The following is an 18,189-nucleotide window of genomic DNA, read 5'->3' as shown; positions in this document are numbered from 1 at the left end:
TAATCATAAAAATTTCTCCACAGTAGAAAGTATTTTCTCATCACAAATAGGATGATTGCATTGTTTCGATTAAGATGTAAATGCAATCAAAGTTTTTGACATGTCTCTCAGCAGCATCATGGTGAAAGAGAAGCCAGAACCGTAATATGTTCATAGCAGTCAACTTCAGTGGGAAATGATAGGAAGCAGCAATTCATCAGCGAACAGCGAATAATTGTGTAGTGGAGATGAGTTTGCAATTCAACTTACTTCTCGTCGACACAACGGCTTTCTCTCTTGGAAAACTCTGCCGGGACGCTCCAGTATTCGCTCCATGTGACTCTGCAACAGTAATCAAATGAAACAATTCAAAGTTGGCTGGCTCCCGCGAGGAATCCACAATTAACTCGGCGAACTTGTAGCCCACTGCGAGAACTTCAAACGGGAACCAGGCAAGTGGTTTGGTTGTGAGCTGACAATGCCTTCCAATTTCAATCGATACAGCCTCCAGCTAACGTTGATCTGGGTTGATCGGTAAACGTGTCTAGTAACTCCTACCAGATGTTTTATATAATTTACTGATATACTGATAATATTAGGATATAGACTGTCAACAATCCACTGTAACAGGGACATGATGATTCTTTACTCATAACTCCTGTCAATTTCAGAAATGTTCGGATAATTATCCTATGCAAAAGTTGAATTGATTTGAGAGACTTCCAAACACTATTCTATAAATGCGATCAACGTTCCATTAAACATATTCCAGTTATGTTAAGAATGTAGCAGAAGTACTATTTGTAACGGTACGCCGTACCAAAACCTCTTGGAACAAAAGAAAAGAATATATGTATATATTATTTCAACTCTAGGGAGCCATTATGCTCCCCAATAGTTCTAAAACAACATATTTGAGGCTTAATGATTGGGTGAAGTAGAATGTTTGGGGCTGGACAAGCACTGTTTAGCAGTATGTAGAACTGGGTTTACTGAACTAACATTATTTTTAGTATAGTCAATATGTGTAGAGATAAACTTTAATCCATAATAGTTCTTTTGATGTAAATATCAGTTCTCATTCACTCACCAGTATTTTGTGGAATGTGAAAATTCGATCCATAGTACGTACATTTGAGGGCAAATTGCTCCTACAGCGTTCTCTCACTAGCCCAACAATGTGCCAGTATGTTAGTGACGTCTATCAATAGGTATTGGCAAGAGTATTGGAAAATTTCAAATAGCATTTTGTTATGAAAGCGAGAGCTTGTACACAGTAGTATCAGGTTTGGCGTGGGATATGGAGGGCACTAGTGATTGCAGCTGTAATATAATAGCCTTGTGTATCAAGCCATGTCCATTATCTAGAGGAGTTTCGTTCAACAGAGGCAGGCAGGCAACTGCCACACAGAGTTGCGCGTATGAGAGGCAAACGAAAATTTGATCAGCGCTGTCTGTGCTGCAGTACCCTACAATGCAGCACATTCTAGTTCAGTTTATTATTTGAAGAGAGGTTTCCCAGCAATGGATATCCAATAGCTGAATGATATGTTGTCTTTACGTGTAATGGAAACCGAGCAGAAATTTATTCATAGGTTGGAGAAATGTTTGACTGACTCAAAATTAGCATCGAAGTTCATCCAAGTTTGTGGTACAGCTAGTTGAGCTAAGCGGAAATTTTCCGTTGCAGGATGTTGAATCAATATCGCTAGCTGCTCCATGTTTTCGTCATTCAAATTCACTGGTTGAATATTCATGGACTCAGGATGTTCTTATCATTGGGAATGTTTTACTATTTATGGTGTACAATTCAGATCTAAATTAATTACTCTTGTACTTCTAAAGACGATACTCGTTGGTTCTATTGCAATATCAATAGTAATTTAAAAAGTGATGAGATATAACCATACAACCAAAAATTTATGACTTGATCCTCACTAGAAAATGTATATCAGTATCAGACTCTTCAAGTAATTCTACTTTTCTGCTTATGATACGACCAGTATCATCTGCGAAATTATTTCTTGAAATGCTGCTACAATCACGCTACTTTTTGAAAAGCGAATAGAGAAGAGTACTCATACGATTCATTTTGTACTTGTTTAATGGATAATGAAAATGAACTTTATTCTGCCTTTGAATAACACAACAGTTAAATACAATAATCGTTTCAGCTGCAATTTAGACTATAGTGAGGTTCACGTTATAATGGCAGTGTTTGATGAAATAGCGTACTAAAAAAAGCTCATTAAGGCCGGGTTGCACAAAAACCGCTCAAATTTTAACCGTGGTTAATTTAACGAAACCAATCAGAGATGACCTATTTGAAAAGACGGCTTCATTGATTGGTTCTCGTAAAATTAATCAGGATTTAAATTTAACCGGTTTTTGTGCAACCGGCACTAAACTTTTGAACTCCACATAGAAAATACTTACAATATTATTTGGCGATTAATGAATAGAATTAATGATTTTCCACGTATACCTCATACAGTACAAGTGTGTAGGCTAGAACTCGTGGAGAAATTCAAGATGAAAACAAATCATGGCTGGTTTATGAGGGTGCCTCTAAAAGTGCGCTATATGACTAGATAACTCTACCCTTTCGAAGTACTGTTTCCTCGCTCGACACATTTTTGAAGTCAATAGCAAGCACTCATCTGATATTTTGTGTCAACAAGTGACAGAGTTGACGGCTGTGCGCAACTATGAATACTTTATTGCACTCACCGCTTCGCAGCACTCTGGGTCTAAAAGGAAAACCGCGCACCGCTCGCACTTGAGCAGATCTCGGGCTTCATTCATTATCTTCGTCACCAGGCATTCCAGGTTGCTCTGCTCTTCAAAAATGCTCCGCGCCAAGTTCAACAGGATCTGCGCAGACAAACAACATCATGGAAAAATCCGTGAAATATATATTTATATTCACGAAACAAATTTTTCCGGAACTGAGAGAAGAGGGAGAAGAAGAAGAAGAAGAAGAAGAAGAAGAAGAAGAAGAAGAAGAGAAGAAGAAGAAGATGAAGAAGAAGAAGGAGAATAAGAAAAAGAAGATATAAAGTTTCTTTATTAGATTGTTTATTCTGAGGCAGGGTGGCAAGAATATAAATGGAAGGTGGACGACAGAAGAGTAGGAGTAATATAGTGTGATTAATTTTCAGATAAAATTACTAATCTAATGGATAGTACATCCAGGGAAACGTCTACAGAACAATTGCGGCACCTACACTATTGTATGGAAGTGAAACTTGGGTACTCTCCAAACGTTATTAGAGCAGGTTGTATGCATCAGATGAGGTTCCCCCGTAGAAAATATGGATGTAGCATAGAAGATCGCTGAAGGAATACAGATATACGGAGCCAGATAAAATAAATGGAAATAGCGGTGACTGGTTGGAACATGTTAATAGGATGAGTGATGACTGGACGTCCCAGGTGATGGGTTGATTAAAGAGAATTCGGAACAGGCATTGATGCCTAACCCGTGAATGGAATAAAAAGAATAATTATTACTATCATGTAAGTGCAATAACAATTATATAATGATGAATGAAATAATGAAAGAAACAAAATAGATAATTTCCAACTAAATTTTTCATCTATTTCAGCTTTGTCCAATTTCTAAGTATTATTCGTGAATTATATAAAAAAAAAAATGATAAATTGAGACCAATATCTTATGTATATTTTTTTGAAATTGGTGAATAGTCCAATCAGCTTTTCTAATCCTTTCAGCTTTTCTATTCAATCTAATTTCCAAGAAGTATTCCCCGGAAATTATAAGGTAAGGTAACATTTATTAGGGAATTCTATATTTGGAGTACATTGTTATTTTAACGAAACCATGCATGGATAACATTTTTGTAGGTCTACTTACTTGATTCCTTCTGAACTCTTGGACAGACATTTCAAATAGCTGTGCATTCTGAATTCCAATGCCACAGAAAGTGAGATATCGTTGAAAAACCTGCAAATTAGAATATTATTTGTGGATTATAAATTTGAATGAATAATCATTAATGACTTCAATTTATTGTATCAGCACATATTAAAATCGATTTCCACAGCCGGAAAACGATCTTGTTAATCAGTTTAGATTTCAGTTGAAACATCAATCCGACTTAACATTGAAGAGAATTTAGAGAATAAAAAGGGATATGTCTTCCAATTTAATCTTCTCTGGAAGAGAAGATTAAGATTCGATTCTGACTTCTAATTCATGGAAGTCAGAATTTGAAAATCAATTCATCAGTAAGCCGTCTAGATAAAAAATGTCATAATAACAAACTATTCAAATAGCGATTTAGAAATGTTGAATGAATTCAACATTCACACAAATTCTCATATAATCTCATATTTATGCTAATATAAGTTTTAAAATTAATCTCACAAAGAAACTATATTCCACGTTCGATTTTCGAACTTCATGTATCTAGATGCCTTATAATTAGATTTGACAACATCTAATCAGGAACCTAGTATCTAGATAATCTTATTATCCAGATTTCTATACTTACTTCGATATCTCTATCTGTAAACTGATTGGAGCTGTCCGTTTTATTGATTATCTGAGCAACGCCAATTACATCGCCTTCATAATTACAAATTGGAACACAAAGTATGAGGTTTGTTTTGTAGCCAGTCTTCATATCTATTTCACTATTGAATCGAGGATCCTGGAAAAAATATTACAAAATCAGTACCATCCAATGTACCTCCATACATGAATTTATTCTAGGTACATTGATACAATCTATGCAAGTTTCCAAACTTTACATCGATTACCTTATTCCATCTATAGTGAAATTCACGTTATAAAGACAGTACCTGATTAGTTGATTAACTTTGGTTTGCTTTTCTCGCCTGTAATAAGGTAAATCAGGAAGCTGAATCCTCATCCACCTCCATACCGTTGCCAAATCGTTTGTAGGATGTGATGAAATTATTATAATGAACTACCAGAGTAATTAATCTCAAGTATGAAAATTTATTATTAAATTGATGAAGTGATATATTTGTATTGGTGAACATAATACAAGTGAGTTACAATTGATCATTATGAACAAAAATAATCAACAGTGAATATTATATCAGATATACCATACTAACTTCAATCAGTGATCATTTATCTGTTATGGAAGGGTCGAAAGAAGTAACTGGGCAACTGTGCTATTCTATCATTCCCACTGACTACATATATCGTAAATCTCACTATAATATTCATTGACTATATTCCCTCATGATTTCATTAAAATTTAATAGTAATTTAATTATTTGCTACAATAACGGAAATGCTGGGGAAGATCAATAACTGAGGATTGAAGAAGAAGTGAAGTTGACAATTTTAAATACGAAACTATGCGATTGAGTAACCTCATTAGTATGTTGGCCTTGGAAGTTGAGAGTGAGGTTTATTAGTAGTGAGGGAAGGGCGTGAGCAACTAGTGACCTGTGAGCTTTGCTCAGAGCTTAAACCAGCGGCGTCACCTTCAAGAGATTAATGAATTGATGGATAACAATTTTACGAGCGCCGCTACATCCATCATCCCCTCTCCCACTCCTCCCATCGCACTTCATCATCATTATCATGATGATCATCATCATAACCCACGCCCTAGTACACCTTTCAATAATTACACAGATAATCACTGCCGCACGCCAAAACGCGTGATGCCAGCTCAGCAAATTGGAAACTATTAAACCTCCATTACATTTTCTCCAGACTGCAATTAATCTTGAAAACTTCGCTCTGTAAATTGTAAAAGATGTAGGTCATCACATACTCGTGATAGCCTGGGAACTGGTCCAATTTTCAAGAATAAAGGTACATCGAGCGGGCGTTCTTGCAGCATTGAGTGAAAATAATGTGCTTAATTTATGATGTTGGTGATGATGATGATAAGTTGAAGCTTCTTAGCGGAAGCATTATTCTACAGTATCTTGATTATTTACGCATAATCTCTGAAGATACTGCTCATGAAAATCGATACACACTAATACTACTTTCGAGGCAGAGGAAGAACATAATGAGAGAGCTAGACTAGAGACTGGTATTAGAATCTGGAATCTTCATCTAAACACAATCTTCATGAACTCTCCTATTTTTTAATTAATTTTCCCCAGGGTGCTTATCTATTAATGCGTATAGTATCATTATAGTTCATGGAACATATTAACATAGATTAGTACTTAAGGCTACATTACATCGGAACTACAATGTTAGAGACATCTACAAAATTTTATTTTCCCGTACAGCTTCGAACAATTGAGAAAAACTTATTTCTTCCCAAGTCACTGTAAAATCTCTTTTATCCTGTAAGACGCTCTTTGTTCTGTATCCGCCAAAGCGTCTCTCAGTCCACAGGAACAAAACAGAGACAATTATTTCCCAAATCCTCCTCTTGTTCCTTTATTCCTCAGTTTTTCCAATTTTTTCTTTTCACAAAGCAAAGATACTGCTGTGACACAGTTGGTGGTTCAATTTATATACTTTCTCTATTTCAGGAATACAATCATAGCCAATCAGTATGCCCGAACCTCAGGATCCCTATAGTGCATAACTTGGTTCAATCATCCGGTTAGCTAGACTAGTGGAAATCCAACGTTAGTAGACAGATGTCTACTAAGTTTGGTTGAAAGCAGTGAAAAGCGAGTGAAATTGAAAGGAATAGGTTTTGATAAATTAATCCATACCAGCTGACAGATGAACTTAAATTTAGTATTACAGCGTTGCCAGTTCGTTTAGCAGGGCATCTAACAATAGAGATGGCTTTGGTCCTTCTATTGCAGCAAAGCTAATGCAGGCCAAGCCTTCATTTTATCACTTTTCTGTTACTACTTTGTCCGAATACATCCTAAATGAAAGGAATATCGCAACGTATTGGTATTGGAATCGGATTTTGAAGTGATGTATGCATGTATGTTCGTCAAACTCGTATGCAGTGTAAGCACTCACATTTATTTCAAAACATTTGGTTCGTTGGTGCGTTTACATAGGTATTTGAACGATCAAATATACGTACGAGAACGCATGGAGTGTGTTGTGGATGCGGCCATAGCGGACTGATACTCTTCTTAGAAGAAGGGTGGAAGCAAACTTTATGATAATGTCAATATTTCCCTGAAGCTGGAATCTATATTAAGATAATACATTTTTTCATTAAATGACGCTTTACAATATAGAAGTCGATACTATGATACAATCTGTCTCGCAAGAGTAATCATCCCAAAATTAGTTGAGTAAGAAGGCCTCTAGAACTTGTTTGGTAGGTTTCTCAATTACGAGCATTCAGTTTTAGTATATGTGGATATGATTCAACATAAAATGTCAGATGAATAAAAAATAAAATACACTGAAAATTGAAGTAGATAATTACCTTTTTAGGTTAAAATCATTTTCTTACTATTGTATCGTGGCATTTAAAGTAAAGATAATCTGCAAATGCATAAATTCTCCTGTCATGATTCTCAAAACCAGAGTACAGATAACAGTAGTTCCAATTGCATCCTGTTTGACAGTGTGCTACGCTCTTTCAAATTCAATTTAGGAACTGTAACTACTCAAATTAGTTATCTCCTTTTCAATTAGATTTTTTTCTCAATATGTGAAGTCTTAAAAGCTATCACTCATACAGTAGCGCAGCCAGGATTTTTAAATGGGGGGTTTGTCCAAAAATGTTGGGCCTGCTATAGACTTCACCAGTGTGAACTCTTTCACACTGTCGGTTTTTTGTTTAGAGTGGGTTACAAACTCCCTCACTCTATATGGAATTTTGCCCGGCGCCAATCAATTACTATGAATTGATAAAATACCCTTTACTTTAATTTCACTCACTGACCTAATAATAGTATAGAAGAAAAAGATAAAAACAGATAGATCATTTGGTGTGTTACAACAAATAACAGATATCTACAATTCTTCAATTTTAGGAGAGCACGTGGTCGTCATTTGTGGCTCAAGTGGAATTTGACTGGGCTCATGGGGGTTGTAACCTGGAAACCCCCCTTTGCTATGGCACTGCATCAGTAACTGTGAAATTTACGACTCGAAAATATTTCGAAGTCTCTTCCCTAAAAGGTTACTCTGAGTAAAACTATTCAGAGTAAGACTACTCTAAGTAAGCGTTCTTACTCTTGAGTCTTGACCCATCTTTTGATGTGGATCTGTTAAGCAGGTTGCCTAACTTAAGCTTGTCAGGGGTGCTAACAACAGTATAACTGATGTAATAATGAATACTCGTATAATAACTAATTTATCCATTTAGCGTGTTAGACATGTTTAACTTTAAAAATAACTTGTGTAATCATATATTCAATAATTTCATACTCAAAGAAAAAGAATGCCGATTTTCACGAATTTTTATTGTCATAAGAATATTGCGAAAGCATAATTTCTTGAATGAAACTTTCGTTTAATTTGGAGAGTAGAAGTAGTGATGCTGAATTCACAGCTTTCTGGATTATCAGTATGAATGGCAATACCATGCACTTTAGATGCATGAGATTGAAAGAAGAAAATAGATACGAGATCTATTCGAAATATTCTAATTTTTCTGAGTTTTTAGATAACTGAACAAGAAAAGATAGACCAGTCAATGAAGACAAAAGGGGTGTGTTTGCAACTTATATTGTATTATAATTTATAATCTAAGGAAAAGGCGAGAGCAAATTTTTCTGTCCGATTGCGAGATTTGGCAGAAATAGCTGAAAACTGGAAAATAAGCCGAAAATACGAGGTTTTTGCCCTGTATCTAGCACAAGGAAATTTTGCATGAAAAAATTGATTCTGTACTTCTCTCATGTACCCAAATAGTATATTGAAAAATCAGAACTACAATATAAGTTGCATCGGAACTACAATGTTAGAGACATCTACAAAATTTTATTTTCCCGTACAGCTTCGAACAATTGAGAAAAACTTATTTCTTCCCAAGTCACTGTAAAATCTCTTTTATCCTGTAAGACGCTCTTTGTCCTGTATCCGCCAAAGCGTCTCTCAGTCCACAGGAACAAAACAGAGACAATTATTTCCCAAATCCTCCTCTTGTTCCTTTATTCCTCAGTTTTCCAATTTTTTCTTTTCACAAAGCAAAGATACTGCTGTGACACAGTTGGTGGTTCAATTTATATACTTTCTCTATTTCAGGAATACAATCATAGCCAATCAGTATGCCCGAACCTCAGGATCCCTATAGTGCATAACTTGGTTCAATCATCCGGTTAGCTAGACTAGTGGAAATCCAACGTTAGTAGACAGATGTCTACTAAGTGTGGTTGAAAGCAGTGAAAAGCGAGTGAAATTGAAAGGAATAGGTTTTGATAAATTAATCCATACCAGCTGACAGATGAACTTAAATTTAGTATTACAGCGTTGCCAGTTCGTTTAGCAGGGCATCTAACCATAGAGATGGCTTTGGTCCTTCTATTGCAGCAAAGCTAATGCAGGCCAAGCCTTCATTTTATCACTTTTCTGTTACTACTTTGTCCGAATACATCCTAAATGAAAGGAATATCGCAACGTATTGGTATTGGAATCGGATTTTGAAGTGATGTATGCATGTATGTTCGTCAAACTCATATGCAGTGTAAGCACTCACATTTATTTCAAAACATTTGGTTCGTTGGTGCGTTTACATAGGTATTTGAACGATCAAATATATTTCGTACGAGAACGCATGGAGTGTGTTGTGGATGCGGCCATAGCGGATGTGATACTCTTCTTAGAAGAAGGGTGGAAGCAAACTTTATGATAATGTCAATATTTCCCTGAAGCTGGAATCTATATTAAGATAATACATTTTTTCATTAAATGACGCTTTACAATATAGAAGTCGATACTATGATACAATCTGTCTCGCAAGAGTAATCATCCCAAAATTAGTTGAGTAAGAAGGCCTCTAGAACTTGTTTGGTAGGTTTCTCAATTACGAGCATTCAGTTTTAGTATATGTGGATATGATTCAACATAAAATGTCAGATGAATAAAAAATAAATACACTGAAAATTGAAGTAGATAATTACCTTTTTAGGTTAAAATCATTTTCTTACTATTGTATCGTGGCATTTAAAGTAAAGATAATCTGCAAATGCATAAATTCTCCTGTCATGATTCTCAAAACCAGAGTACAGATAACAGTAGTTCCAATTGCATCCTGTTTGACAGTGTGCTACGCTCTTTCAAATTCAATTTAGGAACTGTAACTACTCAAATTAGTTATCTCCTTTTCAATTAGATTTTTTTCTCAATATGTGAAGTCTTAAAAGCTATCACTCATACAGTAGCGCAGCCAGGATTTTTAAATGGGGGGTTTGTCCAAAAATGTTGGGCCTGCTATAGACTTCACCAGTGTGAACTCTTTCACACTGTCGGTTTTTTGTTTAGAGTGGGTTACAAACTCCCTCACTCTATATGGAATTTTGCCCGGCGCCAATCAATTACTATGAATTGATAAAATACCCTTTACTTTAATTTCACTCACTGACCTAATAATAGTATAGAAGAAAAAGATAAAAACAGATAGATCATTTGGTGTGTTACAACAAATAACAGATATCTACAATTCTTCAATTTTAGGAGAGCACGTGGTCGTCATTTGTGGCTCAAGTGGAATTTGACTGGGCTCATGGGGGTTGTAACCTGGAAACCCCCCTTTGCTATGGCACTGCATCAGTAACTGTGAAATTTACGACTCGAAAATATTTCGAAGTCTCTTCCCTAAAAGGTTACTCTGAGTAAAACTATTCAGAGTAAGACTACTCTAAGTAAGCGTTCTTACTCTTGAGTCTTGACCCATCTTTTGATGTGGATCTGTTAAGCAGGTTGCCTAACTTAAGCTTGTCAGGGGTGCTAACAACAGTATAACTGATGTAATAATGAATACTCGTATAATAACTAATTTATCCATTTAGCGTGTTAGACATGTTTAACTTTAAAAATAACTTGTGTAATCATATATTCAATAATTTCATACTCAAAGAAAAAGAATGCCGATTTTCACGAATTTTTATTGTCATAAGAATATTGCGAAAGCATAATTTCTTGAATGAAACTTTCGTTTAATTTGGAGAGTAGAAGTAGTGATGCTGAATTCACAGCTTTCTGGATTATCAGTATGAATGGCAATACCATGCACTTTAGATGCATGAGATTGAAAGAAGAAAATAGATACGAGATCTAATCGAAATATTCGATTTTTTCTGGTTTTTAGATAACTGAACAAGAAAAGATAGACCAGTCAATGAAGACAAAAGGGGGTGTGTTTGCAACTTATATTGTATTATAATTTATAATCTAAGGAAAAGGCGAGAGCAAATTTTTCTGTCCGATTGCGAGATTTGGCAGAAATAGCTGAAAACTGGAAAATAAGCCGAAAATACGAGGTTTTTGCCCTGTATCTAGCACAAGGAAATTTTGCATGAAAAAATTGATTCTGTACTTCTCTCATGTACCCAAATAGTATATTGAAAAATCAGAACTACAATATAAGTTGCATGCACTAATGTATATCAAGTGACTGGACTAAGACAGTAGCTAGAAAAAGCAAAAATGAATGGCATACATTGGAGCATGAAGATTCAGAATGTGTATACGAATCATGGAGGAAACATCGCATAGCACATATCATTCTATATTTCCTCTATGATACGAATGCTGCGATGATGATTAGGAAAAAGCATGAAGAAAGTAGAGTTTCCAAACCAAAAATTGGTCGATGGCTTCTTTATGTCTAGGACATAATAGCATTGGGTCAAAACGTAGTTTTTGTTGATTTTTCAAAGAGTAATATTTAAAATTTCTCGGAATTCTTTGGTTACTGAGTATTCAAGCGACGAATTCTTCCTGAATTCGAATTATTAAAGAACCAATATTTCATGTTTTGTTTTGTCTGATATTGACATTTGAGTTGTTTGCCTACCTCTGCTTTCTGATTTGAGATCAATCTAAACATTTAAATAGGCTAGTCCCACTGGCAGGCAGGCTATAGCGATCAATAATTCAGAGTTCAGTCTGCTCACTTTGAATAATAGATTCGTTGATGTAGAAACTGTCATGGTGTCTATTCGAATATGTGTGTGTGTGTGTGTGTGTGTGTGTGTGTGTGTGTGTGTGTGTGTGTGTGTGTGTGTGTGTGTGTGTGTGTGTGTGGTGTGTGTGTGTGTGTGTGTGTGTGTTGGAATGTAGGCCTAAATCACCCCATGCCAACTGAATCCCGATAACTGTAGTGGGATGTGGGAAACCAGGGAAACGTGCATCCAAACCTATAAATCAGTTAGGGGTTGAGGAAAAAATGTGCATAGGCCTATATCTTAGAAGTAGAAAGAAGATGATTATATTTGAAAGTTTCTTCGTGAGTTGGCAGGATGCAGTTCTTAAATTTATTGAACCTACTAATCAATTTGTAAATGTTTTGTTTATAATTGAATTAATTATATTTAGGATACATTTAATACTATTAGGATAGATGTTTTAATTTGAATCTTGTGCGAAGAGAATTTCAGCGTAGCTTATCAATGTCAAAGAGACGATAACTGTCACAACTTGCGTACACTGACGCAAGATGAGTGTGGGGAGCGGGATAATTATGATTCTTGAATTTTAGCTTCCTTTCTATTGAGTCTGTTGATTTGCCCAATTCTTCAGTAATGTTTAAAACTTATTTTGTTCTGTTTCTCTGTTGAATTATTTTTTTCTGACTACATCTAAATTCCTCACCCAACATTCTTGAATTATTTTTTCTGACTACACCTAAACTCCTCACATGACATTTTTTACTGGCGGGAGTTGTTATTATGAAACTATACAATTTGCTTGTAATTGCATTTATTCGATTAGAGTGGAAAGATTACGATGGAAGACACAAAATGATAGTGGTTTTTCCGAGTGTAGTTTTTTGTTGAGTGTGTTGGAAGAATAGTTTAATATCATGGAATACACCTTGCTGTTGCTCGAGCGGAAATTATCATTCTTTGTGGTGGATTGTCTGACAGTCTAGTGTATTGAAGTTGCAACCTTAATCAACCAAATGTTCTCACCAAGAATAAGTAATGCTTCTTCTCATTCGCAATACAATGATTCTCAAACTCAATATATCTCACACAATTGTTTATCAAACAAAATTCAATTGATTTCAATTCTTGGATATAGTTCCATTTCCATACAGGAAAACATTTTTCCATTGATGAAATATTGATTAGTATTTATACTCTGTGAAATGAAGAATTGAAATCAATTGAATTTTGTTCGAATAAACAATTGTGTGAGAAATATTGAGTTTGAGAATCATTAGTTTCAGGGAAGCAAGATTTCTCAACTCCTGTGAAATCTTTGAAGAAAAGATGATAGATATAGTTCCTTAATGATAATAATTGATCATAATTTTAATGTAAATGGGGAAGTTTGATCTGTTTTTTTTTTTTGTTTCCAATTATATTAAATTCTACATTTCTCTGTTTGCTAGATTTATAAGTGCTCTTCTCCATTTCCATACAGGAAAACATTTTTCCATTGATGAAATTTTGATTAGTATTTTTACTCTGTAAAATGAAGAAATGAAATCATTTGGATTTTGTTTGAATAAACAAGTACTGTGACTATAGTTGTGGAACATGATTCTGATACAATTGTTCCGATTGTAATTTAAAGGTATTCAGTGAATGTGATGTGAGAACAATTACGGAGACTGTGAAGGCAGGTGATGAGCATTTATATAGTGACAGGGGTGGATGTTAGAGATTCAACACTTTGTGTGAAGCTTCTGCGAGTGAGGGAAGTCGTTGGAGCATGAATGAAGAAGGTTTTGAAGCAACTTTATTAGGCAGAGCGAGGTTAGGAAGAGAGGGCGGTTGGGAACAGTGCCTCGCCTGAGGCGTACCTCCAAAGAGCAGGACACTCAAGATCCTGACTTAATTCCATTAAGCTTCTCTTCGACAGTGTCTGTCTGAGCCATGTTCATTCCAGGGATTCACTATGGCCGGAAAACTTGCTGTCTCTTCTCCTTTCCAAAATAAGTGAGAGCTGGAGAAGTTCACAAAAGATTTTCCTAGTAGCCGAGCTCGTAGCATTCAATATGAGAAATGAATCTGTTTTTCAGGAAACTGTGAAAAACAATTTTCACCTCTACTCTATATCAATTTCATTTACAATGTTGGAAACATTTATGTAAGGTATTTTTAACAGCGCGAGAACGGATACACTTTTCGATTTTTTTGAGTCTACTTATGGATCGATTCTTTAATCATTATTATCGGAATGTGATAAATATATTATATTTACCTCACTTATAAATTTTTTAACCTTAATAAACTTAAAAATTCCAGATTAACAAGAATAATTTACTTTGCCTATGCGCAGTCCATATTACAGTATAGTATACTGGCATGGGGTGGAGCAGTGAGTTGTCATTTAAATAAGATATTCACCATACAGAAACATTTAATAAAAACAATATTAGGCAAGCCTAGACGTTATCCTACTCGCAACTTATTTGCAGAGTTCAATGTCTTAACTGTCAGACAACTATACATAAAAAGTTTATTACTGAATATCAACAAAAATAAACATATGTATAATTTACGACAATCAATTTATAACCTTAGACCATCTAGCCTGACTTTTGAGTCTTCCAAAGTAAATTTGAGTGTTTGTGGGAGACAGTTCATGTTCACTTGTTCTAGATTGGTAAATTTCATCCCTCATCACTTTATAACAAATAGCATCAATAACAAGCTCATTGTTGAAATGGAAAAATGGATCAAAGAATCTAATATTACAGATCGCCTTTTCTGAGTGAATGCTTGAATATGGAGGATCAAAATACATTTTGGATGAAAAATAAATCTATTATGTCACTTTTTTCTATATATCTCTCTATATTTTCCCTTTTTTCTACTATATCTCAATATTATTATTTCTCTATACAGAAAATTTCTTAACTTAACTTATCTTTAACAATGGTGTTTCGATCAGTTATATTAGTTTTTAAACTTTCAGTTTCTTTCTTTATCTATCAGCTCTTTCTGTTTTTTTTCTCTTTCTTTGTCTATCAGTTCTTTCTGTCTTTTTCTCTTTCTTTATCTATCAGTTCTTTCTGTTTTTTCTCTTTTATTTTTTACAGTTTTTCATATTCTTCTAGTTTAAATCAAAACATAGCAAATACAGTACGATTAAAAAAATTTGTTAGTAATTTTACTTAATGAAAATACAACACTCTTACACTGCGCACGGGTCCCAAGACCTTGCAGTGTAAATTCCAAGTATAATGTAGAAAAATGAATATTTTGTATTTTTTGTTCTTCATGGAAATAAATTGATTTTGATTTTGATATCATGAAGAATTACATTGATTAATATAATGAAAAGATGTCAAATTTTTCTATAATTTTTAATTTTTGACCTCATTCCCTTCCTTATTTCTTACTGATTTGACAAACCGTTTTATCTTCAAGCATTTCGCACATTGAAGCGGAATGAGGGAAAAAAGCAGCAGCGAGATAATTTTCAACCTCAAATTTGGCTCATAATCCTTAGTCACGAGTGCCCGCTTCCCGTTTTCTTCCCGCGTCGGTGTGAGCAAGGCTTCAAAATTCTACAATCTTCTAAAACATCAATCAATCCTATTGCCTATTTTGTTCTTTATGTCGCTAAAATAGAATTATTATTATTATTATTCTAATGTCAATTTTTCAAAGAAATTCACCCCATTAAGAATATTCGCATCAATTAAACAATGAAAATGAATCTGAATTTGCTTGAGCAGCTCAGGAATTAAACTTATTTTGAAAAAAAATAGAGTAAGAACAATGGAAATTTCACTGGACATTGCGTCCAGTGAGACATGAAATTGAGGTTATATTGACGCTTGATTTGTTCACCAGAAGTCGGTTCCAAAGCTCATTCAATTGTGTGATGTGATGAAGTGAATTTGCCAAATTCTATAGCATTTTAAAAATCAGTTAATAAATGAGGATAATAATAGTTGAGGATAATAAATTAGTTTGGAGAAACTGAATCATACTTTAACTCAATCTCTTCCCCCACCAATAAAACTGGAAAACTCATAGAATACTGTGAAAAGGATAGTTTCAATAATATTGGTGAATTTCCAACGCAGATGTACTACTACTGCTACTTGCAATTGAATCACTGTAATTTCCCCAAAATAGATTGAGCATTTATTAGAGAAATTATTTTATCACATTTTATCAAAACTAGTCACTTGGACTAACCATTAATTTCAATCATATTTCATAAATGAACATGTTCTGGTTGATTTCTGTAGGTAGTTGAATTCAACATCTACAGGAAATATACGTTAATTTTCAAGTGCTCGTGGCATCAAGAGTAAATTAATATTGATAATGTTCAGTATTTGAATTATTTTTCCACCATGACTCTGAAACACTGTCATCAATTTTATACTCATGTTTATTGGAAGAGAGAACGAAGAGGATCTGAATCAATCGACGAAGATAGAGCCGTAGATGACCTGTCTAGTGACTGGCAAATGAATGAGCGGGATTCAGTGTAAATAAATGCGGCGGCCTTTTGCCTTGTGCCTGCCTACCTCATAGGCGTCGTTTATGTTGATGACGCGCCGGGTCTGTGCGACCGACCCCGCCACTCCCACGCCGAACGGAATCCTTATCTCCTCCGCTTTGGCTTTTTGCAGCGCGTCTTCCAGCTCTGCAACACAAAACACCATCACTGAATGCAAATTCTCATCGATTTCCTATCCTGTTACATCCTGCCCTCAATGGAAATTCCCATGCTACAGTCACTCGGCAGCTTACATATCGAGAGAGGATTGAATTTTTGAAGTATTTGTGTTGGGGATTTTTGCGTACTGCATTGAAGGATCCAGAGAAATAAGTACTATGCATATTCGTGAAGATCCTTGTTGAGAATCAGTATCAAATGAGAACGAATCTTATTAAAACCCTTCTGAAAAATCCGAGAAAGATTGATTAAACAGATTTGTTTGAAATAAGACTATGAAAGTTCCTATTGGGAACAAATATGGAATCCATGACTTGTTCTTGATTACTTTTCCTGTTAGATACGTTTGTCACATGCCCAGGGTGCCGAAGATTCGAGGTGCTACATTTTGTGTGCAAAGTCAAAACAGAATACACGGATGATGAAAGGAAAATCAATTTTCTATGATAGTAGAAGTATCATAGTATTACTGATTTCCAGTTATCTAGCTTTTGATTAAAAATGCCTGGGACTTGAGAAGTTTAAAACGGCTCTGAGAAATTTATTATAGTATTTCTTAATCTGTTGAAAATGTGAGTAGTTTTATCATGAAACCCATCCTCAACTTGACTTTTCAGAAGCAATAATAATTTATCAATGAATTCAAATTGAGTCTTGTATTATGGGAACTAATGTCGCTGATTTGTGTAATCTGTTTTTTGGAAGAAATTAAGGGTTGAGTGTGCTCAGTATCCAACAATTATTTTGAGTTTATTGAGCCATAATGAATTGTAATTGTGCACAAAAGGCTCTACTCAACTAAATGTTTGAAATTGAAATCGCACTGGTAACCGATAAACCTGGATTTGAAACCGATATTGAACTGGTGAATGGCCGCACCGCACTGGCTGACTGGCTCTGCTGTCGCGATACGATCGTTGTTTTCAGAGTGATAAACGATTGTGCGCGCTCTCGTTGAATGTGGGCCAGCTTTTGTGTCAACTGTCGAGTTTTCCAGCAAACAGAAAATAGAAATGTCTCTGTTTCCGTGGTTAATGAAGATGCAAAATCGATCATTCTGAGCTGGAAAGTGTTCTGAGATAGTGCATCGAGATTCAATTATATTTATTGAGAACATAAGGATTACTGCGAAATTCCCATAGTAGCATTTGGTAGAGGTATTATCATCCCCAGAACTCATCCATGATGGAATGATGAATTTGAAGCATAATTTCCGAACAGGCTAGAATTGAGACTCCTATTGAAGTCTATTGATGATCTATTGAATTCTATTATTAAAAGATCACTTTTCGAGATCCATTAGTGGACTAGACATACTGCAACCTTCGGTTGAATAACAGTCATAAAAATCTGTTGAACACATCCGGGATTATTTCGAGTCTCTCACTATTCCGAGAACACCAAGCAAGTAGTTGCTATAAAGCTCTAAGATCCAACATTCTGTTTGTTGCTGAAGCTCTGAATTCCGGAGCTGGAAGCTCCAAGGTGCATCTAGA

General features: G+C 35.1%; 1 protein-coding gene across 3 annotated transcripts in view; it reads right to left on the bottom strand.

Annotated features, from left to right (window-relative positions):
- The window catches only part of LOC111048284 (cGMP-specific 3',5'-cyclic phosphodiesterase), a 77,683-nt gene that overhangs the window by 16,450 nt on the left and 43,044 nt on the right, over positions 1–18,189 (bottom strand). For all 3 annotated transcript variants that reach the window (XM_039421618.1, XM_039421631.1, XM_039421622.1), the window contains 5 exons: positions 16,542–16,660; positions 4,497–4,655; positions 3,857–3,946; positions 2,710–2,853; positions 250–321 (listed from right to left, as the gene is read on the bottom strand). In XM_039421618.1, the coding sequence (XP_039277552.1) occupies positions 250–321; positions 2,710–2,853; positions 3,857–3,946; positions 4,497–4,655; positions 16,542–16,660 (584 nt within the window). The remainder of the gene's footprint in view (positions 1–249; positions 322–2,709; positions 2,854–3,856; positions 3,947–4,496; positions 4,656–16,541; positions 16,661–18,189) is intronic.

This window comes from Nilaparvata lugens, chromosome 1, assembly GCF_014356525.2.
Source record: "Nilaparvata lugens isolate BPH chromosome 1, ASM1435652v1, whole genome shotgun sequence".
Taxonomy (NCBI): domain Eukaryota; kingdom Metazoa; phylum Arthropoda; class Insecta; order Hemiptera; family Delphacidae; genus Nilaparvata; species Nilaparvata lugens.
The sequence above is the reverse complement of the archived record's forward strand: the minus strand, read 5'-3'. Positions and strand labels throughout refer to the sequence as shown.